This window comes from Gossypium raimondii, chromosome 7, assembly GCF_025698545.1.
Source record: "Gossypium raimondii isolate GPD5lz chromosome 7, ASM2569854v1, whole genome shotgun sequence".
Lineage (NCBI taxonomy): Eukaryota > Viridiplantae > Streptophyta > Magnoliopsida > Malvales > Malvaceae > Gossypium > Gossypium raimondii.
The window spans coordinates 49,376,063-49,397,920 of record NC_068571.1 but is presented as its reverse complement, the minus strand read 5'-3'; the positions used below and the strand labels follow the sequence as shown (position 1 = coordinate 49,397,920).

Here is a 21,858-nt window from a genome sequence, read left to right as displayed (position 1 = left end):
ATTTTTATGTAAACTATCCCTATAAAAATATCATCTCCAAAGTTTAAAACTGTATCTAATACTATTGCACCCAATATTATTATTCTAAAAATAATTAACTTGCATAAAAATTTTAAATCAACTTTTGACTATCCTTAATTTCATATAGGCCTTTAAAAAATGTAATTAATAATTAACATTGCCTCTTTCAAAAGTTATTAATTATGTGTAAACATGTTTGTTTGTAAATTGAATATATATATTTGGAAAGGAAAATAGATGGTGTAACTTCATTCATAGTTTAAGCTTTTAAAAAGGGATGTATAATCACATTCATAGTCCCATCCTATACTTATTCAACATCATGATTGTTCATTGCTTTCTTCGAAGTTGACTGGTTTCCTTCATATATTAAGCATGCCAAGATGCGATTCAACAATTTTGTTCCTAGCTTGATTTCATATAATTAGATGATATTCAATAGGACACTCCGTTGTCCCACATCGTACACTTTACAATCTTATTGCCAACCCTAAAAGACACCAAACAAGCTGAGAAGCGCAGGGGTTTTTTCCCAATTACCTCCACGACTCTTCAAATCTCTACTGGTATAAACAAATTATATGGGCTATAGTGTCTCTTGGTCCATATAGTCGGAGGAGTGACATTGGAGTCAACATTTTTCCATGGAAAAAATTCAGTAATGTACCTTTTCATTTCTTTCCTTTCCTCTCCTCCGTCATCGCCTACACGTTAGGACACTCGAAGCTGAATTTCCGAAAATGTCGATTCCAACGCATCGACCGTTACCCAACGAGTCATGGGATTGCACACTACCAGGCCCACCCAGTCGCAACAACTTCGGATCTGCTGATCTAAATCCCTCCGGTCTCCTAGCATTCGCCTCCGGCTCCTCCGTTTCCGTAGTTGACTCCCGTTCCCTCCAGCTCGTTGCCACCATTCCCCTCCCTCCTTCTTCCTCTTCTCTCTCCCCTTTCGTCACTTCCGTACGGTGGACCCCGCTCCCTCTTGGTCGGGACCTTCTCTCTACAGAACCTTCCTCTTCGCATCTCATCCTAGCCGCCGCCGACCGCCACGGCCGTATTGCTCTCCTCGATTTCCGCCTCCGTTCTCTCATCCTCTCCATTGATCCTCCCGATCCTTCCTCTAAATCCGGTATCCAAGACCTTTGTTGGGTACAGGCCCGCTCCGATTCTTTCCACCTTGCTTCTATCTCTGGCCCTTCTTATTTTTCCCTTTACAACACTTCCTCTTCTCGATGCATCTTCAAATACGACGCTTCACCCGAATATCTATCCTGTATCCGCCGTGATCCTTTCGACTCCCGCCATTTGTGTATAGTTGGACTCAAAGGGTTTCTTCTTTCGATCAAAGTTTTGGGAGAAAAAGATGATGATGTTGCCCTCAAAGAACTCCAGATTCGAACTGATTGTACCGAGTTACTTAAGCTTGAAAAGGATGCTGCCGCTGCTGCTGGAGGAACTTCTTCTTCTCCTGCTTCAGCTGTTTTCCCGCTATATGCGGTGCGTTTGGCGTTTTCTCCGCTTTGGAAAAACGTCATTTACGTGACGTTTCCTAGGGAGCTGGTGGTTTTCGATTTGAAATATGAAACAACGCTTTTCTCTGCCCCATTGCCGCGCGGGTGCGCCAAGTTTCTTGATGTATTGCCTGATCCAAATCAGGAGTTGGTTTATTGTGCCCACCTTGATGGGAAGATCAGCATCTGGCGAAGGAAAGAGTAAGCATTTTCTATTTCTATCTTATTCCTGCAATATCTGGCCTCATTCAAATTTAACTTGATACGATTAAATAAGCTCCTACAGTGCACATCACTTTGGGTATTCAAGGAATCATAAATGTTATGTAACAAAATTAGGAAAACAGACGCAGAAGGTTTTGAATTGGAGACTAGGCAATGTAAAGTACTTGGAAAGACTTTGAAATATCCTTTTGATTTATGATATAATAAGAGATTCTCGGCTTCCTGCACATAAAATCATTTAGTTATGAATGTTCTCATTGGTTGAAGTATGATATGGTTTTTATCAAATTGTGATTGGGAACTATACATCCACCGGTTCAGTCATACAAAGCTATTTATTAGTTTATCTTCTTGTAAAGATAGAATCATATCTGCAACCAATTAAAGCTGTTGAATTCTTTTCCTAGGTGATACCTTGTTGTCACAGCAAGTTGAAGCATCAGACCATATTTTCATATTTATCTCTTATAACCTATAAATATTTTTGTTTTGTGGTTTTCTTTAATGTAGTTAATGATATTCAACTTTCCAAATTTCTGCATTTAAAAGGATGCTCTCATTTGGGTGTTATTATTACAGAGGAGAACAGGTACATGTAATGTGCACAATGGAGGAGTTGATGCCATCCCTTGGCTCACCTGTCCCGTCACCATCAGTTCTTGCAGTCCTTGTCAGCCAATCAGAGTCAACGCTTCATAATATTAGCAAGCTTTATTCAGATTCATCAAATGGTGCATCTGATGTGGATTCTGATAATCCTTTTGAATTTTGTGATGATACTCTTCTTGTTGCTAAGACACGTTTGTTTTCCATCTCTGACGATGGCAAACTATGGAGCTGGATCTTGACTGCTGAAGGGAATGGAGTTATGCAGAAGGATGCTGGAATTTCCGGAAATATTGCTAATGTATCTCTTGATTCAACAAATACCACCACCATAGTGTCTACTAAGGATGGACTTGCTGCAGAAGGCAGCAGGCAGCTGGACAACATAAATGGTAGCCGAACTCAGCTACCAAACTCTACTTTTGGCTTTGCAGATGTGACATTTAAGGTTTGCAAATAAATTCTTTAACTTTCTAACTGGCATGCCAAAATATTCCTTTTTCTTGTTGAATGTTCCTCAGTTCTTGCTGATGTGATGACTGTAGTTTTATCAGTTGAACAAAGGGAAACTTTGAAACATTTTGTTCTCTTTCCCCCTTTAGCTGGCTCCTTGACCTGCCCTCCCATCTATGAAGTTGCACTTATAAGTCATGACTTTACTTTCTCTCCACACATATACACATAGGAGATATTAACATTGCATATCTTCCTTTTCCTATCATACAATTATATGAAGACTCAGTCCACTTTTGACATGATATTACGGCTTTGGTAAAGGAAGAGTTGTTATTGCATTTGGAAATATTTTCTTCTTTCTTGTATGATAACCCAAATCTCTTCTGTTAACGATGCAATTTATGATTTAGGAATGGCTTACTATGAATAAGTGGTAGATTAGGGAATTGCCAGGCTAAAATGCATTTTGTGCTGAAGGGTTTGTGATACAAACTTTCTCGGGTGTTGTTTCTAGTGCCCTTGGCATGTATAGACTTGACCAATTTTTGCTGGGTCATTGAGCTTTTAGCTTTATAACATATTTTTGCTTGGAATTGACAGCAAGTGCAATAAAATTAAGTGATCTTAACATAAATTAATTGGCTGAGCTGGGATTCAAAATACTGGCCAGATGCCATGTTGAACTTTGTATCAGAAAAGAACATGATGTTAATTATGGTACTCTTCTGGCCCAAACAGCGTTTTGGAATTTTATTTATTATAGAGCGTCATTGAAATGCTTATTCACTTGCTGCTGCAGCATACCTAACTGTCAAATTGAGAGAAAAATCAAACTTACTTTTTTATGCTTGGTCAAAGGTTAAGCTTGGAAAATGATGCCATGAGATCAGAGTAACTACTGCATATTTGAACTGTATGGAAGATATATATGGAATCCATTGGAAATGGAAGAAGTGTAATTTGATCAACAAGCTTATTACTTGCCAGATATTTTACTTTTTGTGATCTTTAAATAAATAATGGGTTTCTTTGTCTGCCAAGCCTTTGTTGACATAACTGCATTATTTTATTTTGGTACAACAGTCATTGAGTTTCTCTTCTTTATCAAGAATGGTTTAGGTGCCCTGTAAGCTTATAATTTTCTCCTTGTTGTTTTTGAGAATGAAATGAAAAGCATTTATTATTTCTGAACAACTTCCTTTTATTTTGCCTTGGTACAAGTTCTTTCGGTTATTCATGCGTACTTATATGCCAAATCATTAGTGCAGATTAGCTTAGTTGGACAGCTTCAGGTTCTTTCTTCAACGGTGACCATGCTGGCAGTACCATCTCCTTCTTTAACAGCTACTATGTCTCGTTAGTTCCACCTTCTCAATCTACCTGCTGAATTTCCATTTCTGTGAAACTTTTACAAGTTTATTAATCACACTATATTCTGCAAAGGTGGGGGAGATAATCCTGCAATAACAGTTCCACTAGTTGCTTTGGGTAGTCAAAGTGGGACAATTGATGTCATTGATGTCTCTACCAACGCTGTTGCATCCAGTTTTTCGGTTCATAATAGTATGGTGAGGGGCTTACGATGGCTTGGTAATTCAAGACTGGTTTCGTTTTCATACACACAGGTAGTGTATCAAGTTTCCAAGGACTATATCTGTCATTTGCATCATAGTTAGCTTCATTTCTTCTTTCTCTGCATATCTTCCTTTCCTTTGTTTAATATCATTGCTTTGTTCGACAGTTTAATCCTTAGTAGTACTTCTATGGACTTAGGTGAATGAGAAAACTGGAGGCTACATTAACAGACTTGTTGTGACTTGTCTAAGAAGTGGGCTTAACAGAACTTTTCGGGTCTTACAAAAGCCAGAACGTGCACCTATAAGAGCTTTAAGGACTTCTTCATCTGGAAGGTTTTCCTTCTAAATTCTCGTTTTGATTACTCAATGCATTCATTTGGCAGCATCCTTTAAATTGATACATACTTCCCTTCATGCAAAAATTGCTCCTTCAATATGACAACTTTAGATTGTTTCCACATATTATGATGCATAAGAAGTGTGCTACTCTTACAAGTGTAAACATGTATTACAAAAAGTAAAGGAAAGGAGGAAGCAGAGATGCTGTAACATGGATGCTGTACTGCCATATTTCATGTTTTTATCGTGTGTTGCCATTTGTGTATGTTGTTATTTAATAATTATTATTATCAGCTTAGAAATAGTCAATGCAGCCAGTATTTACTGCAATGGTGATATATATTGATTAGAAACCCTAGACTTGTGTTGTCAAAATTAATCTGTAGAAGGAAAATGAAACTGCAGTTGCACACAAGGTTGGTCTTGAAGGCTAATAGAAAATTTTAGCATATGCTTCATAACACCAAACCCTGGAGATAGAGAATGGAGGCCCTCGGTTTGGGTTGGTGATTAATTATCGTGGTAGCCAAGGTATCTCGGAAAATATGTGATATGCATTCTTGTCTGTTAGATGGCGGATCATCTCTTCCTGCTGGTTCCCTTGATTCTTATTTCTTGTAAAGGAATATGTAATGACCTGGTTTCTGGAAATTGCAATTTTTATTCATAGTTAGAGGTTGTCAATAATGTGATAATTATAACCCTTTATATGTTCTGAATATGGCTGACTTTTTCTGATGTTTTTCTAATTCTGCTCCCTTCTTTGTCTAACTAGCTGTCTGATTTCTGGCATGTGGTAATATCTTGTTATTTTTAACTTTTTCAGGTATCTTCTGATTTTATTTCGTGATGCACCTGTTGAGGTTTGGGCTATGACAAAAAATCCAATTATGGTGAGTGTGATGCTTAACTTCCTCTTCTTCTGGCTTGCAGTATTTCTGATAATGGTTGCTAACAGTAAGCTTGTTCTTTTCACTATAAACCTTTCTACGTGAAGAATTGAGATATTTTGACTTGATGACTGGCTTCTGATAATCTTAGTAAAGGGTTAAACATTTTGTTGGTTGATGTTCACTAGCCTTCCCTCATTTGTCTGTCTAGTATTTCATTAGGCTTCTCAAATGGTTGTATTGGTGCTGTTGCAGAAATAAAGTTGCAAGAGTGAAGATAGAAAGATTGTCATGGTTCTTGGAGGCTTATTGAGTGAGAATCACCTCAAGGTTTTAGTTAGGGTTTATTTTTAACTAGGAAGTAGGAATTTTGCATTTATATTAGGATTTTATGTCCGATGTCCATAATACTTTGATGTGCTTTTTTTTTTTTGAGTGACTTAAGAGTTTATGAGTTATTCATGTTTCTTCTATTCTACCTCAAATTCCTGTCTTCATTTCCCCTTATCTCTCTATTATGTTTTCTTTTTCTTTCCCCTACTTGAGACATTATTAATAAACCTTAGATGATATAGTCACACTGAAGGATGTGGTAACCAAACGTGTAAGTAATAATGATATTCAAATTTCAGAAATCATTCATCTTAATACAAAATTGCTGTTCGCAATGCTTTTGTTTGAGTCCTTCCAGCAACCAGCACTCCATTGAAAAACATGGCTTTGCTTTAAAATATGCAGAATATCCCGAGATAGAAAGAACCTGATTATATTTGTCATAATAGTGTCATTTGCGATGTTTCTATTAGTGTAGAAGGAAAAATGACGTTTTTTCTCATTTTATAGCTCTTTGGTGGAATTTTGAGCGCATGCATTGCTTGAGCTTACATAAGCAAGGCCAAAGAGATGAAATTTGATTCATTTGCAGATACTAGTGTCTTCATATGAGAAGCAAAATATTGTTTATCTCTCTGTTCAAGAGAAAATCAAGTTCTATAAATTAGCATTAGAATGTTTAGGTATTGTTTGCAGTTGTGCCATTAAGTACATAACTGACCACCGGAATTAGTGCCTCCTGAAATCTTTGACTTGCAAAACTTATAGGAATTCATAGAAAACCAAAATACTCATTTTTGCATCGCTCATAATGAAACTCAATAGTAATTTTGGAGTTTCACAGCTCCACGATCACTTCAGCAGTTTTTCGGGTTGCCATTGTTCCGAATGTGTTAATTGCTCCTTTCATTGGTAAGACTTTCTAATTTCCGAAATAATATCTTGGGTATATTGTTAGTTCCTTTTACTTTTTCCTTTTGAGTTCCCTGGTCCACTAATGATTTTTTCCCTTGAGTTTTCGTTATGGAAGGTTTCATGCTGAATTATATTGTCTTCATATTTCACTTTCCTTGATATAATATATATTTACGTTAGGCAAATTCAGCGCTTGTTTCTCTGTCATTGATTTGTCTTTATTCTTAGTTTTATTCTAAAACTTGTATAAATCAATATGACATCTGTCCTAAATTTCTTCTTGATTTACTGTCTAATATTTTAATTTGGATAATTATTATTCTCTATACTTCCATGTAGCTTAGATCATTAGCTCTTCCATTCACGGTAATGGAATGGACTCTTCCAACAGTTCCCAGACCAGTGCAAAAAGGTCCTTCGAGGGAATCGTCATTATCCCATAAAGATAATAAAGCTGTGGCACCAGAAGTGGCAACCTCATCCACAATTGCATCTTCATCGGATTCAAGTGGGATATTATACTTGGCATCACTTATTACAAAGACCTCTGTCTTGCCCAAATGGTTATCTTATAATAACTGTAACTTCTAAATGCAGAAGCAGGGAACTCTGACAATTTGCAAGATGAGATTTCTGAGAGTTTTGCATTTGCCTTAGTTAATGGTGCACTCGGAGTCTTTGAGGTTCATGGCCGGAGGATCCGAGACTTCAGGTATAATTTGTTGTAAATGCTTAATATAATGTAATAGAATCAGGTTGAACCTAGATGCTACTAGAAAATGTGTAATCTTCTTTATTTTGGTTTACATGTGAGCCATTTGTTTTGTGTTTGCCTTTACATCTGTACTCCATGAATTTGAGTCCCTGTGGTAGTCTTGAACATATAGAATTCACTTTTAATGTGTTAGCTACTGTGGACATTGACTTTTCTATGAGCCACAACTTTCTTGAGCTGTGAAGTGATAATATTTTGGTGATGGGACCTCAAATCAACAACAGTTTTGGAGCTTGACAAATTTGTATGTGGCTGTAGATTTAGCACTATTAATATGCACCTAACACATGCATCCTGTTGCCATTGTTGCAATGCCAAATCAGGTTCTTAAAGATGTTGTCTTGGAACCTAAACTTGTTGACAAACAATCTTGTAACTTGTTATGTGTTATATTTTCGGTAATGTCCATAACATGGAAGCAGAAATCCAATATTGTGTTGAATGAAAAATGATTACCTTCTCATCAAGTTTGTCATGAAGTACTTAGGGACAAAAACGGGGGGACTTCTATTTTCTGCATTTTATTTATTTATTTTTTGCGTAAGTTTTCCTTATATTTTTTGTACAGAAAAAATCTAATTTTTAGTCCATAGGCATTTTGGTTTATTTCTGATCACATATTACTTGTATTCTCTTTCTATATTCTACATTTTTCATAGCATATAGTCACATTTCCTTTCCCTTTTTGCTTGCACTAAGAAGGATTTTTGCTTGTCTTCCAGACCAAAATGGCCTTCTTCATCATTTGTTTCATCTGATGGATTGATTACAGCCATGGCCTACCGCTTGCCTCATGTTGTATGTATCATATTTAAATTATTGCATCCAGTTGGTATGTTATCTTGTTGCCTTGAAGATTGTTGTCTTCACTGATATCATTAATTTATCAGGTCATGGGGGACAGGTCAGGTAACATAAGGTGGTGGGATGTCACTACTGGCCAGTCTTCCTCTTTCAACACTTACAGAGAAGGAGTTCGAAGAATAAAATTCTCTCCTGTTGTTGCTGGAGACCGTAGTCGGGGGCGGGTTGCTGTACTATTTAATGACAATACATTTTCGGTGTTTGATCTTGTAAGTGTGAAAATGCATTTTTCAAATTTTCTGCCTTCCATTTATCTATCTGCTACTATTATCTTGCTATACTTAATAATTGATGCATATTTTGTGTTTAAAGGTTTCTGGAGTGTTTTCTTAGTCATTAGAAAGTTGGATTGTTTCCCCCTGAGAATTGAGATGGGACTACCATATTTTATTTTCTACATTCACATGTTTTATTTGTGAACTTCCTTTGGTCTGTGCCTTCATAAATTGGAAGATAAATTTAGAAAGCAAGTTCATTTTTGCGCTTGTTACTACTTATTGCATCCTTCTACATTGGAGGTTTTTTGGTGCTTTCCAATGTCATGATTGTGATAGGATGTGATTTCTCAAAAAGTAACATTACATTGTTTGCTTTACATAGGAATGTGCTGACTAAATTGAGAAAGTTACATTGGCTTGTTTGGTTCACTAAATACTCTAGTAGGGATGTGGTAATTTTGATTCTCAAAGCTAATTTTTAACTTTTCAACTACATGGGAAAGTTACATTTCCACCTCTGATAGGAATCATGTTCTATGTTTAAAGGAAAGTATTTCCAAAAATGAGAGTTAGATTCCCAAGATTGTTGGGCACTCTTCAGTTTACCAAACGTGAGGATCAGATTCCGCCTATTAAATGCCAAGGAAAGTGAATGCTTTCCCTTATAACAAATGTGCCCTTATACTTAAAATTATGCACTAGAGGGTTTCAACCCTATTCTGTGGTTTTTTGCTGGACATTCTTTCCAATTTGGACCTGTTTTCACACTTGGGCATTTTATCCTTTCTAAACTCATATTCAAATTATACACTAGAGGATTGAAGCCTCATTATGTGGTTTTTATTGCTAGATTCTTTCTGATTGAGACCTTGAATGGTACATGTTATGTGAACTTATAGAAGTTTGAGTTAGAATAAATGGTTCTTTTTCGCCCCAATGGACCTTTTGAAGGATATTTCTAGATTTGAGCATAATATATAGTATTTGGTATTTGCAGGATTCACCAGACCCATTGGCCAATTCTCTTTTACAACCTCAATTTCCTGGAACCCTGGTATTGGAATTGGATTGGTTGCACTTGCGGACCAACAAGAATGATCCGTTGGTTTTATGCATGGCAGGAGCTGATAGTAGCTTTCGGCTTATTGAGGTGAACATGTATGTGCCACAATTTCTTCTTAGTTCTCAAGGTTTTTTTCCCTTTGTAGATAGTCTCTATATGAGTGGTTTCAAATAGAAATCTCTATTTTTTGTTAGCATAAGTTAGTGTAATTATTATTAGTTTTTGTTAAAATTTGGTTGGAGCTGGTAGAATGGACTTTTTGGTTGCTTTATTAGAATGATAGCTGAGATAGGTCTGGAGTGGCTAGCAAGGAGAGAGGGACTGGTTAGGTTAAACAATCAGTGTGTAGTTTTGAAATGAAATGGACAATACTGCTAGTTAAAATATGATTCATATGAAGTTGATATATTTTGTACTTTATTAACCTCACTTGTGCAAATGCAGAAATGACAAGAAAATGGTCCCTGGGGCACTGCCAAGAAATATAAAAGAGAGATTTCGACCGATGCCTTTATGTTGTCCTGTATTACTTCCTACACCCCATGCTCTGGTAACAATGTTCTGCCTATTCATTTTGGCTTAGTAACCTATAATTCCATATTACTGTTTTATTTTATACAAGCGCCAACTACTGAAGGTTCCTTCTAACACATGATGCTAACAGATCATTTGCATTTAGCAGAGACATGTACAACATTTCACGTTTCTTTAAAAGTAGATGGATTGATGGAACACTATTGCGTTAAGTGTTAAATTGAAAAGAAAAAAAATGGCCTTAAACAAAATTGTTAATGGTGATGCATCGGAGTTGGTGTCACAATCCTGAATGGATTGAGGAATGTATTTTGAAATGGGCCTACTGGCCTTGTTCTACTTTCCATGAAACTTCATTTTATTTGTTTGCTATCTCAAAGGTTAAATGACTGTTCAAAGAGTTACTTACAATTGACCCAATATTTCATGTCATTACAGGCACTACGGATGATATTACAATTGGGTGTAAAACCCTCTTGGTTTAATACTACTGGTACAACTATAGATAAGAGGCCCCATCTCGTTCCAGGAATGGCTTCATCTTCAGAAGACCTTCGCAGTTACCTGATTGAATTACCATCTGTTGGTGATTCTGTAGTCCCAGAATTGCTCCTAAAAGTATTAGAACCTTACCGTAAGGAAGGTAGGCTTTAATAACCTATCTAGTGTTCCAATTCTACTACTTAAACATTTTATTAATTTTCCTTATCCTTGTGCTTTTCCATTGTTTCACTGCACAAGGTTGCATACTCGATGATGAAAGGGCTAGATTGTATGCTACCATAGTCAATAAGGGTTGTGCTGCAAGGTTTGCCTTTGCTGCTGCTACATTTGGTGAGGTCTCAGAAGCACTTTTCTGGTTGCAATTGCCTCGTGCTATTAACCACTTGATGAATAAATTAATAAATAAGTCCCCACAGAAAGCACCTATTTCAGTGCCAAATTCTGATCTTGATGACAGATCTCTACTTAGTAGAATTACATCAAAGGAGAAATCAACATCAGAAACTGGGCAAAGGGATGCATTGGTAAGTTTCTAGTGGTTTTTAACAGTCCTAATAAAATAATTGAAAGGGTGAGATGTTCTATTTAGGTTGGTCTTGTATATCTCTTGTGATTTAAAACTTTTGATGGCAAGACATTTTCTGGTTAGCAGACTCAAGGTCAACTTAGGTTAATGGCTTTTGAGCAAGAAGACTTATGGGAAAGTGCTAATGAGCGTATCCCTTGGCATGAGAAATTGGAAGGAGAGGAGGCAATTCAGAACCATGTGCATGAGTGAGTTTATGTTATTTTGTTGCTATTGTTAATTAGTTGAATGATGAAATTGCTGCAGTGTCTTTCTCAATGTAGAAGTTCGGAATCTATTTTTATTTATGTTGAACCTTGTTACTTTTGCAACTTCTTTTGCTTCCAGAAGAAACAGCGAAAATTTGTTTCAGATAAATGTATTATTGTAATTTTTATATGGGATGGTTATGTTAAAAACTTAGTTTTGTGATGCAATTGAGTTGTTTATTCATTTGATTATGTTATTATTTTGCTTTAACTACATTCCTTTTTTTTCTTTCAATTTTGCTTATCAACAATAGTTGAAAAATGTAAAAAGCAAATGGAAAAAAAAAAGTGCCTTGGCACCAACAATATGGAGCCTTAGTTTCTCAAAAGCAATTTTTGGACGGTGTGTTTTATCTTTTAATTTTCTTTAATTATACTTTCTATGTTATGAATACATAAGATTTTTGGAACTCTTTAGATGTATGGAAAGACTGCTTGAAGTTTATAAAATTTGTGGAAGAGAAGTTGCCTAGATTTTCCAGTCTTGATCAATTATTTCTATTGAACTGTTGTCTTCTTTTCGAGTAATTATAATTTTCTTCTTAGTTTCTTTCTAAATAGAATTGAGTTAATCTAAATCTAGATTAATCTGAAAAGTAAGCTGTCCAATCTTTCCTCCAATGCTCCCCATGGCATGCATGATGTGATTTCAAATTATGGTGCTGTAGTTTGAAGATTCTAAAAATTATCAGCATCAGACCATGGGAAATTTACTTGACATAAGAACTACTGTTCTTGTTTAGGATTTTAGCTTGGTATGGCCTAGAATATCTTGTTTGTGGAACTGCTATTTGTACTGCATTGTTGGAGGGAGGGAGCAGTTGAATCATAAGCTCATTTGAAAAGTACTGTTCGCTAGGCCAAGTTTGTGTTCTTTTCTGTGTTTTCCATGCTGGTAATTATACTTTGTATTTGGCATGCGCAGGCTAATCACAATTGGAAACTTGGAAGGTGCTGTCAGTTTATTGCTTTCTACTTCTCCAGAGAGTCCTTACTTCTACCCAAATGCTCTACGTGCTGTTGCTCTTTCTTCTGCAGTGTCAAGATCTCTTCTTGAGCTGGCAGTTAAGGTGAGGGCTAACTTTGTTTTCTCTCTTTCTTGATTAAAACATGTGATTGTCTAGGTTTAATAATAATGCCCGTCTATTTTGGGTGTTATTCACTGCTCTATGATGATATAGGTCGTTGCTGCAAACATGGTCAGAACTGATCGATCACTATCTGGCACTCATCTGCTCTGTGCTGTTGGGAGGTATCAGGAAGCTTGTTCACAGGTTTGGTTTGGTTCTGTTAAAGAAATCCTTTTTTCAGTTTTCTTGACAAACCTTGAAAATAAAAATCCAACCCAATGGTTGTTTCTTTTCTTGTTTTGTGTATAACAGAATCTCTAGGATTTTTTTGTTGTATATTTTTGTTATCCATGATCTTATATATATGTAGGTATGCATTTACCTATTTATGTCTATATTTGAAGCTTGTAGTGGCTAGGGTATGTATGTGAGCTCATGATTGAGTTTGATTTGTGCATTTCTGGTGGGTTATCAAGCTCATAAAACATGGATGACTGACAAATCCAGGCTCATGGAATAAATAAGTACGAGTTTGAATTTATGTGAACTTTGCTCATTTAGCTTCCACTAACAAGCTTGATAAGCACTTCATAAGCAAGCTCCACAAGATCATGTTTATCCTTTTAAGTAGAGCCCTTAAGTGTCATTATTTCTTAGCATTTCATAGAGCAGCTACATATCATGCTTAATTCTTGTTGTACGACTTTGACTGATGGTTATTTTAACCATATGCAGCTGCAAGATGCTGGGTACTGGACTGATGCTGCTACTTTAGCTGCTGCGCATTTAAAGGGATCTGATTATGCAAGGTTATTTCTTTCTGGTTTTTTTTGCCTTCAGGGAGGACATTTTGGATTTCTCTGGCATTTAAAATTCCTAGAATTAGGATTACTCTGTTTTAATTCCATAGATATGCTGAAATTTGCCTGTGATGGTTTAACCATATGCCTTCCGTTCCTGTAATATGCCCATCTGCCATTTTGATTCCAAGTCGATGAAATTTTGATCCCATGTATCAATTTGATATCTTCCTTGGTATTCTTAAACAGAGGGGTTGCCTTTATTTAACATTGTTGTTATTGCAGGGTGTTGCAAAGGTGGGCAGAGCATGTCCTTCATGCTGAGCACAACATTTGGAGGTACAACTGTTTTTCTTATTGTTCTTGTCCAATGCCTAATTTGCATTCTAAAGCTGAAGATGCGTGTGGTTGGATGCAGGGCTCTTATTTTATTTGTTGCCGCTGGGGCAATCCAGGAGGCTTTGGCAGCCCTCCGAGAGGCACAACAGCCAGATACAGCTGCTATGTTCATACTGGCTTGCCGTGAAATTCACAAGCAATTTATCACTAATTTAGGAGGTTCAGAGGATGAAACCAATGATTCAGTGGTTGACTTGCCTGGTCTAAGCCCAGGAAATGATGATGTAATTGCAGTTGGTGAATATTTTGGGGAGTATCAAAGGAAATTGGTGCACCTATGCATGGACGCTCAACCATTTTCAGATTGAACCAGGGTAGGCCGAAGTAGTTTCGAAACATGGCGTGGGGTATTTTGTTGGAAAAGAACATACCTCCTGAGGCAAGCAGAATGTTCATCTCTTAGTCTCGTATGCCCCAAAGAATTTTCCTTGTATCCCAATCTGGCACTCAGAGATGGCATGCCAATTTGTTTTGGAAGCAGTATCTATGGTGTTGAATACCGATGAAGCTGGCTGTTGTAGAAACCGTCAAATATGTTGTAAGCTGAATATTGTACAAAACTTCCATCCCCCGGGAGTGGGGGTGAGATTTATTGGCCATAGAAGACATTTGTTTGACTCATTCTTTGATTGTTAGTTGCTCATCGTGGCATTTTCACTAAGATAAAAATATACATCTCGCATATTTGATCAATTTTATCGTTTCTCCTTTGATTTCCGCTTAACCAGTGGGAATTAGTTCATTTCGTTAGCAAGCGGAAATCATAAAGCATGGTAAGAAAAGCTTTCAGCAAAAAGTGGGAATATCAGGAATGGATATGGTAATATATTTTCATGAAGAAATATGGATGATTGATGCGAACGCAACAGCGAAATTGTTTTTGAGATATGGCAAAAAAACCTCGTACCTAATTAATCATACATGGGTGGGCACTTTCGAGTAGCGTGCTGCGCAACTTGAAGACAGATTGCGACTAATACACGTCATTTCCCTCTCATGAGTAGGTTCAGTCAGGTAGCTTCTCTACCAGAGTAATGGAATGGCGGCTTAACTTCATCTCCAAGATACTTGCTCCACAAGGAACAACATTCTAGGAGCCATATTATAGCAAATTCACCATTTGATGAGCGAGCATGACAAAAATGCTCAAGTTTCTTACAACATGGGTCTGCCGCCAAAGCTTTTCATTTAAGAATGATGTTCAGCATTGAAAGAGCACTTGATACCCAGCAACATCCCCCCTCGTGTATCAATAAACTGACATGATTTGGCTCAAAATTTATATAAAACAAAAAAAAACAAAAAAACTGACCAAATCTATAAGCCTATATGCCAGATACAGATGCCATTTAGATCTAGTAGAGACAAAATACCTTCAAGATCTTGAGAATTCAACGAAAGAATCTCCTCCGACATCGTGCAGATCCAAGCTCCTCATACTCTGCCTTAGTCACACGCATTAATTCATAGTCAGGACTGGATGCTAGAAGTGAACCCCCTCGCCACACACCTAGGATTGGACTGTCAACATTCCCAAAGAATTTACCAAATGGGAAGATATAGCTTTCAAAGACGTAAAACATATTAGAAGGTGAGAGTTTACTCTTCTTGTGTTGTTATGTTGACTTGGTAGTCATCTGGGACAAGAGGGCGGAGATCCTTTTCTCTGAGTTTTTAGCATAAAAATATGGGAATAAATCAAAGTGGTCCCTCAAAGATGATATTAATACAGGCCAATCAGGGAAGTGATTGAGCTTACAGTCTCTTAACAAATCTAGGAAACAATGTGCTCCCACCGGTCAATATTATGCTGTTCAAGCACGAGATTTGAACACTTGTAAGTGGCATGAGCAAATCAAAATTGAGAATTTCAGATGCTTTTATAGAAATGTAATTGAAAGAACATTAAACCACCTTTGGTAAAGTACAGGATGAAGATAAGGATGGCAGGCATTGACAGCTCTAACAATGCATTCCGCTAGTCCAGCCTCATTCATTCCTGAAAAGAAGAGACGGATTACCTAGTCACTTTATGGTTATTGAAGTATTAGGCAAAAAAATGGAACAACGTTCCCATTTCTTACATCATTGGTAATTTAATCAAACACATCTTCTCAAATGCTTTATTCTATATCCCATGCTCTAACAAACCAGACTATGGGTTCTAATGCTAAATTCCAAACTTCTGCCTCCGAACCCCAAATAACTACTAGAACATCCCTAAATTGGCTCCCATATAAACTGGAAAACCCTAATTAATGTTCACAGTTATCAAAAAGAAAGAATATGATACACACCCAAATCTGCAGGTTGGAAGATCATCTCAGGAACAAGAAACCGCTCGTTTGTTAAGTCAAACTCCTGTACCAGGCAACAAGACAATACTTTGAATATCACTTGAAATGAACGGGCAAAATCATCCACTTAATAAGAAAGAAAAACACTACATTTTTAGTTAAATCAACTCTCTTCCTCTCTGCCGTTTTATCCATAACTCCCAACTGATCTGTTTCATTCTTTGTTTCTATAGCTTCTGAAGAAGAGGCCCCATCGGTCAATGCAAGATGCCTCTTTGCTGCTTCAGGGTCTTTAACATAACCCTTTGTGTGAGTAACACCATCAGGCAAGACATAAGTACATCTAAAAAGATTGTCCTTTCCATGTTTCCTGTAAAAACGGTCTACACCATTTCAAAATAGCAGCAGAACAAATTGCTTATTTATTTGCAGTGTTTTAAAGCACACATTGCAAGCAAACAATAATAACCCTTACCATGAACAACACCATCACCATCAGGCAAGACATTAAAGTACATTCATAAAGATTTTCAACATCATTTCAAAATCGCAGAACACATTGCTTTTCATTATCCAGTGTTATAAAGCGCACATTGTAAGCAATAATACTAACTTGGGTATATACCTGGCAAACTGGAGATCTCTTTCAACATCAAGAGAAACAAAGCAAAGCTTCTCTTTAACATCGTCCATTAGAAGAGTCTCGTCCATGACATTAATGGCCCGATAGGAAACCAACTCCTTGAGATAATTAGTCAAAGCTTTCCCACCCAAATCAATTCTCTTCACTCCATAATTCAAGGTGATGTTCTGAAATACAGGCGCCGCTTGCGTGAAAGAGAAGCCGCAATCCACCACCAAACTACACTGGGCCTCGGAAACCAGGCCACATGGACGGCAGCTGGTCTCGTAGAGGTGGACGAGGGAAGGGGAATCGGCGACGACGAGAGAGCTGAAGCCGAAGTCTTCGAAGACGAGCTCGTCGGTGGAGCGTTGGATGGAAGGGAGGGAAAAGAGAGGTTCGGTTAAGAGGAGGGAAGAAGAGGAAGGGGTGACGTGGAGGAGGGAGGTGAAGAGGTGGGACCAGATGTCGCGTTGGAGATCGGGGTTGATTAGGTAGCCGCGGTCGATGGGGCGGCGAATGGCGGCGGAGGTTAGGTCATCGGGGGAGGAGGAGAAGGTGGTGGTGGGGTGGAGGAACTTCTTGGAGGTAAGGGGGCGGTAGAGGCAGTTGGGGATGACGACGGCGGGATTGCGTTCACCTCCTTGGCCGGCTTTAATGAAGCCGCCACCGTTGTCCAGTACGACAACGTTTGACATTCGGGGGATTGGTGGAGATGGGGACAAATGCTGGATTCAGGTGGCGTTGGGGTTCTTAAGAGAGGTTTAACGTTTAAGGAAATGGCCGCTGCTGCTCTTCTGCTACCCTTCACTTCATCATCAGCAATCATCATATAAAAGCAACAAATTTACTTACTTATCATTCATAATAATAATAATTTAACTTCATTTCCCAGATTTATTCTTCCTGAATCAAACCCTATCTTTTACAAATTTTAATTTTAATTTCTTGAAAAATGGCGTTGAAATAAAAGTATAGGCACTAATTTCCTAAAAATATATATAAGAATTGAATTTTAAACTTTTGAAAATACAAGGATTTACGACCTAATTCTTTGAAATTGAAAATTTATAATTTAATTTAATAATAATTAAAGAATTATTATTTTAACTAAAATGATAAAAAAATTAATTTAAAAATGGTGAAATTATCCTTCTATTTAAAATAAATAAATGGTTTTCATCAAAAACCTTGAGTAAAAATTTTACTTAAAATAAAATAAATTATCAATATAGTCAACAAAACGGAAAATTTGATAAATAAAAATTTGTCACCCTAGTTATGATTTAATCAATAATAATAAAATAATAATAAATATGATTTTTCACATCATATCATGTTTACATGATTCATCTCATTTCTCTGTGATGTTTAGACAAAAATAAAAGGAAAACATGATACTTGCACTGCATAGTTTATAGCTGTAAATACATGTAAACTCCAATGCAAGAATATTATATAATTCCAAAATACATCAACGAAGATGGTTGATGTGATTGTTATAATGTTGAACCATGATTACAATGTGTATTTTAGTAGGGCGGATAATAGTACCCTCCTGCCTGCCCCATGCCATTCACTTGTGGCATCCCATACGGCATCATTACCGGTTGTGCAGCAGCACCATAGTAGACGGAACTTGCTGTGATCTTGGCCAAACTTGATTGCCCTTGCATTCCATCCCTTCCGTATTGATTCCATAGCTGTTGCTCCTGTACCAGTAGCTGCTGCTTCTGCTCCATGTCCGCTATCTGCACATACGAAGGCGGTGGCACTGTAAGCGATGCGGCAAAAGGATCCTGCTGTCCTACTGGCTGCACTGTGCCATCCGGGGCAGGCAAAGCCAGCACTTGAGTAGCGGCCTTGCCAGGGCCAGGCATCGCAACACTACTTGCACTCCCACCACTTAGCTGTCTGGAGCTCACATGCTGCCTCACCGCCCCCTGATCATACATGCCATTCAGTAACAACGGATCAAAACCACCTGCTAATCCAGCTTTCTGCTTCGATAAATTACTAGCTGACTCAACCAACACCAATTCCCAATCCGCTTTACCAGGCTCAGCAGCTGGTGTTTGCCATGCAGAAGTCACCTCTGGCTCTCCATCTGAAGGAAATGCTTCCCACGAACCATTAGCATTTGAGGTGGGTGGTCCAGAGAATAAAGCCAACGCCAATTTGTTCCCTTGCTCATCAGCTGAAACCGCATCGTCCCTTAGATTCACAAGGTCCTCTGTAACCTGCGGTGGGACAGTCTTAGGTTGTTCAGGTTCAGGTGGTGGAGGAGGTGGGTTATAATTCTCAGGTGCAGGAAGAGCCTTTATTTCATTCATGTTTGTTTCAGGCTCCTCCTTAACCGGTGGTTTCTCTTCCCTGAGACTCTCCAGACTCTTCTGGCCATTGGCCATTTCCTTCAAAAATCCATCAAGTGTACCCAAAAGCTTATCTGTAATTCTCTGCACTTCGGGATACTCGGATGACCTAGCAATTCCAACGTCCTTACACCAACCATAAAACCCAACAAGCTCATCAATCATCTTTGCAGCGCTAACATAAGCATCAAAACCCTTAACACAATCCACGTACTCCATCTCAGTAAACCTATCCAACAAAATCCCTAATGCTTCACATATCTCGACATAAAGCCCGAAACTCTCCTTCAAAATTTGATAAAATGCAACAAGAACCAACCTGCTATCTTTCGCCATACCGGCTGGCCTACAACCCAACACTCTATCAAGAATCCTCAACAACTGATGCAGCCTCCCTACAACCCTCTCTGGCCTCATTTCCCTCATTGGTGTTCCCTCTTTCCTACCATCTTTTCTTAAAGAATCATTCAAATCACCGTAAGACCTCGATCTCCTATCAGTTTCTCGGTCATAATCATCCCTAAATTCACCATACTCACGCCTATTCCGCTCATCTCTCTCAGCAAACTTGTCCTCCCCATCTCTCTTCTTCTTCTCAAACACCGAAAATTCAACCTTCTCATCCAGATACATAGCATAAAACCTAACAAAACCAGCATGATCCCACGAATTCGAATGCGCCTCATCCCTAAAATCAGACATATTCAAAACCCTCATTCCTCTCCTAGTTGCATACACAATCTCCTCTTCAAAACAAGGGTTCCCATCAACCAAAAGCCTATGAACAAGCATCAAAGACTTAAGTGCCACAATCCAATCATGGGTTTTACGCAATCTTTTCGACACCGTAGCTATACAAGCACTAATATAACCCCTAGCATATGATGTGAGGCTTATGATCTCCCGGAAATACTTCTCATCAGCCGGATCTTCATCATGGCTTGTGGCTTTCACCACCAAAACTTCCAGTTCCGGCGCTATGTTCCCCGCCACTTTGGCTATGCTTATACTCGTCTGATCCTTCACAGCCCCGATCGCTTTACGGATTGTGCTTGGCGCCATTAGGAAAACACCCTGCTTTCCTTTCTAATCTAAATTTTTTATGTATCTTATATAAAGAAAGAAAGAACGATCAAATCTTTATGCTCCAAAACGAAACGTCTGCAATATAAACTGAAACTGGCTTGTTCTTTTTGATAAAGAAATCATAAACTTTTTTATCCTTGAAAATCGAAACTTAACAAAAAAAACTAAAATCGGGTCCCTTTTTTTTCTTCTAATATAGAATCTTGATCCAAAAACGAAATTGAAAATGAAAATGGGGGTTTATCTGCGTTTACCTTTCAAGACTTTGTTAGATTCCAAAAGGTAGGAGAAGATCTATGAAGAATTTCACGGCGGAGATGGTGTCCGTAACAGAAGGTGGAGAGCGGACCCAAAAGACTTAACGGTGACTGTATAAATTTACTCTCTTTTTTTTTTTTTAGTGCAGAGATGAATTGGGAGTGAAGAATCTATTAAAGTTTCGTGATTGTCTCCATTTCTATAGCTGTGTGTGTTACACTCAAAAGCAGAGAGAGAGAGAAGGAGCGGGCAAAGATTTGCGAAAGCGCGTAATGGACGGCGAGATGCCTCCATCTATTAATATAATTAAATTTTTATTTTTAAATCTTAAATCTTAAATAATATATAATATTTGTTTTTAGAAGAAATAGTTACTTTTTAGGATGACTATTTAAAAATTTAAATCAATTTTTTTTTAAATTTATATATATTATTAGATCCATTAAGTTGTTAGATGTAATGGTAAGTCATATGTTTTAAAACGAAATAAAATATCAAAAAATATTTTCTTTTAGCTTTATAAATAAAATTAAAAGTAATTTTTTGAAATAATAAATTATCTAATTTTAAATTAATTTATTCTTAAAAAATTATTGAGGATAAATGACATGCTTTTTTTTAAGTCGTTTATCGAAATTTTTAAGTTGAAAAATAAAATAAAAAGATAAATTGTTTGAAAAGACCAAATCAACAATATTCCTTATAATGATGTTTCTTAGAATAAGAAATTTTCAAAATCAATAAAAATAAATGTCAACCTCATTCTAGAATTTTACATTCAAATGTTAATATTTCATTTATTGACTTTAATGATATTTTATTAATACTCTTTTCATAAAAATATATATATATACGTCTTCTTTGCTTAAAATTTTTTATCGATTGAGTATTAGTTCAATTGATATGAGTTTGAGTGTCTTGAAACACATTATCTTGTTATCTAAATATTAGATAGAGGCTATGAACATTTATAAACATTGTATCACAAAATAAATATTAAAACTTGTGATACTAAACTCATATGAAATGAATTAAATCAAAAAATAATCTTTATTTTAAAATCATTTTCATGAAATGAAATTACAATGAAAAAGGAGAGGCATGAATGCTCTCTCCGACTTTTGAAGAAAAGAAGGTCAGACTGCTTAAAATTAATTAATTACTTTCAAGAATGTAGCCATAAACTTGGAAACATGATTTTTATAGACTATAGAATCAACATAATATCTTTTAATTAAAATTAAACATCATGAAAAATATGCAGATAATAGTGTTTCTTTTTTA

At 37.0% G+C, this 21,858-nt stretch overlaps 3 protein-coding genes across 4 annotated transcripts; 1 reads left to right on the top strand and 2 right to left on the bottom strand.

Annotated features, from left to right (window-relative positions):
- The first annotated feature begins 495 nt into the window (after nucleotides 1-495).
- Nucleotides 496-14,632, top strand: LOC105779645 (uncharacterized). The gene is made up of 20 exons (XM_012603532.2): nucleotides 496-1,738; nucleotides 2,342-2,816; nucleotides 4,093-4,180; nucleotides 4,268-4,449; nucleotides 4,598-4,734; nucleotides 5,567-5,633; nucleotides 7,218-7,386; nucleotides 7,476-7,590; nucleotides 8,376-8,451; nucleotides 8,544-8,726; nucleotides 9,733-9,893; nucleotides 10,243-10,348; nucleotides 10,771-10,975; nucleotides 11,074-11,360; nucleotides 11,489-11,610; nucleotides 12,596-12,740; nucleotides 12,852-12,944; nucleotides 13,476-13,549; nucleotides 13,826-13,879; nucleotides 13,959-14,632. Exons 1-20 carry the CDS (start codon nucleotides 762-764, stop codon nucleotides 14,245-14,247), a joined length of 4,005 nt encoding a protein of 1,334 aa, XP_012458986.1. The 5' UTR covers nucleotides 496-761; the 3' UTR covers nucleotides 14,248-14,632.
- Nucleotides 14,633-14,742: 110 nt separating this feature from the next.
- On the bottom strand, nucleotides 14,743-17,805 carry LOC105779763 (actin-related protein 6). The gene is made up of 8 exons (XM_012603720.2): nucleotides 16,862-17,805; nucleotides 16,387-16,606; nucleotides 16,237-16,300; nucleotides 15,854-15,938; nucleotides 15,699-15,749; nucleotides 15,543-15,605; nucleotides 15,313-15,460; nucleotides 14,743-15,196 (listed from the first exon to the last, which is right to left on the bottom strand). Exons 1-7 carry the CDS (start codon nucleotides 17,554-17,556, stop codon nucleotides 15,331-15,333), a joined length of 1,308 nt encoding a protein of 435 aa, XP_012459174.1. The 5' UTR covers nucleotides 17,557-17,805; the 3' UTR covers nucleotides 14,743-15,196; nucleotides 15,313-15,330.
- A 435-nt stretch (nucleotides 17,806-18,240) lies between these two features.
- Nucleotides 18,241-20,851, bottom strand: LOC105779848 (probable clathrin assembly protein At4g32285). 2 transcript variants are annotated; one of them, XM_012604000.2, is made up of 2 exons: nucleotides 20,571-20,851; nucleotides 18,241-20,391 (listed from the first exon to the last, which is right to left on the bottom strand). In XM_012604000.2, the coding sequence occupies exon 2, from the start codon at nucleotides 20,290-20,292 to the stop codon at nucleotides 18,391-18,393; it is 1,902 nt and encodes a 633-aa protein (XP_012459454.1). In that variant the 5' UTR covers nucleotides 20,293-20,391; nucleotides 20,571-20,851; the 3' UTR covers nucleotides 18,241-18,390. The 2 variants fall into 2 exon arrangements, with proteins under 2 accessions (XP_012459454.1, XP_012459292.1); XM_012603838.2 differs by having other exon boundaries at nucleotides 18,241-20,338.
- Nucleotides 20,852-21,858: the final 1,007 nt, after the last annotated feature.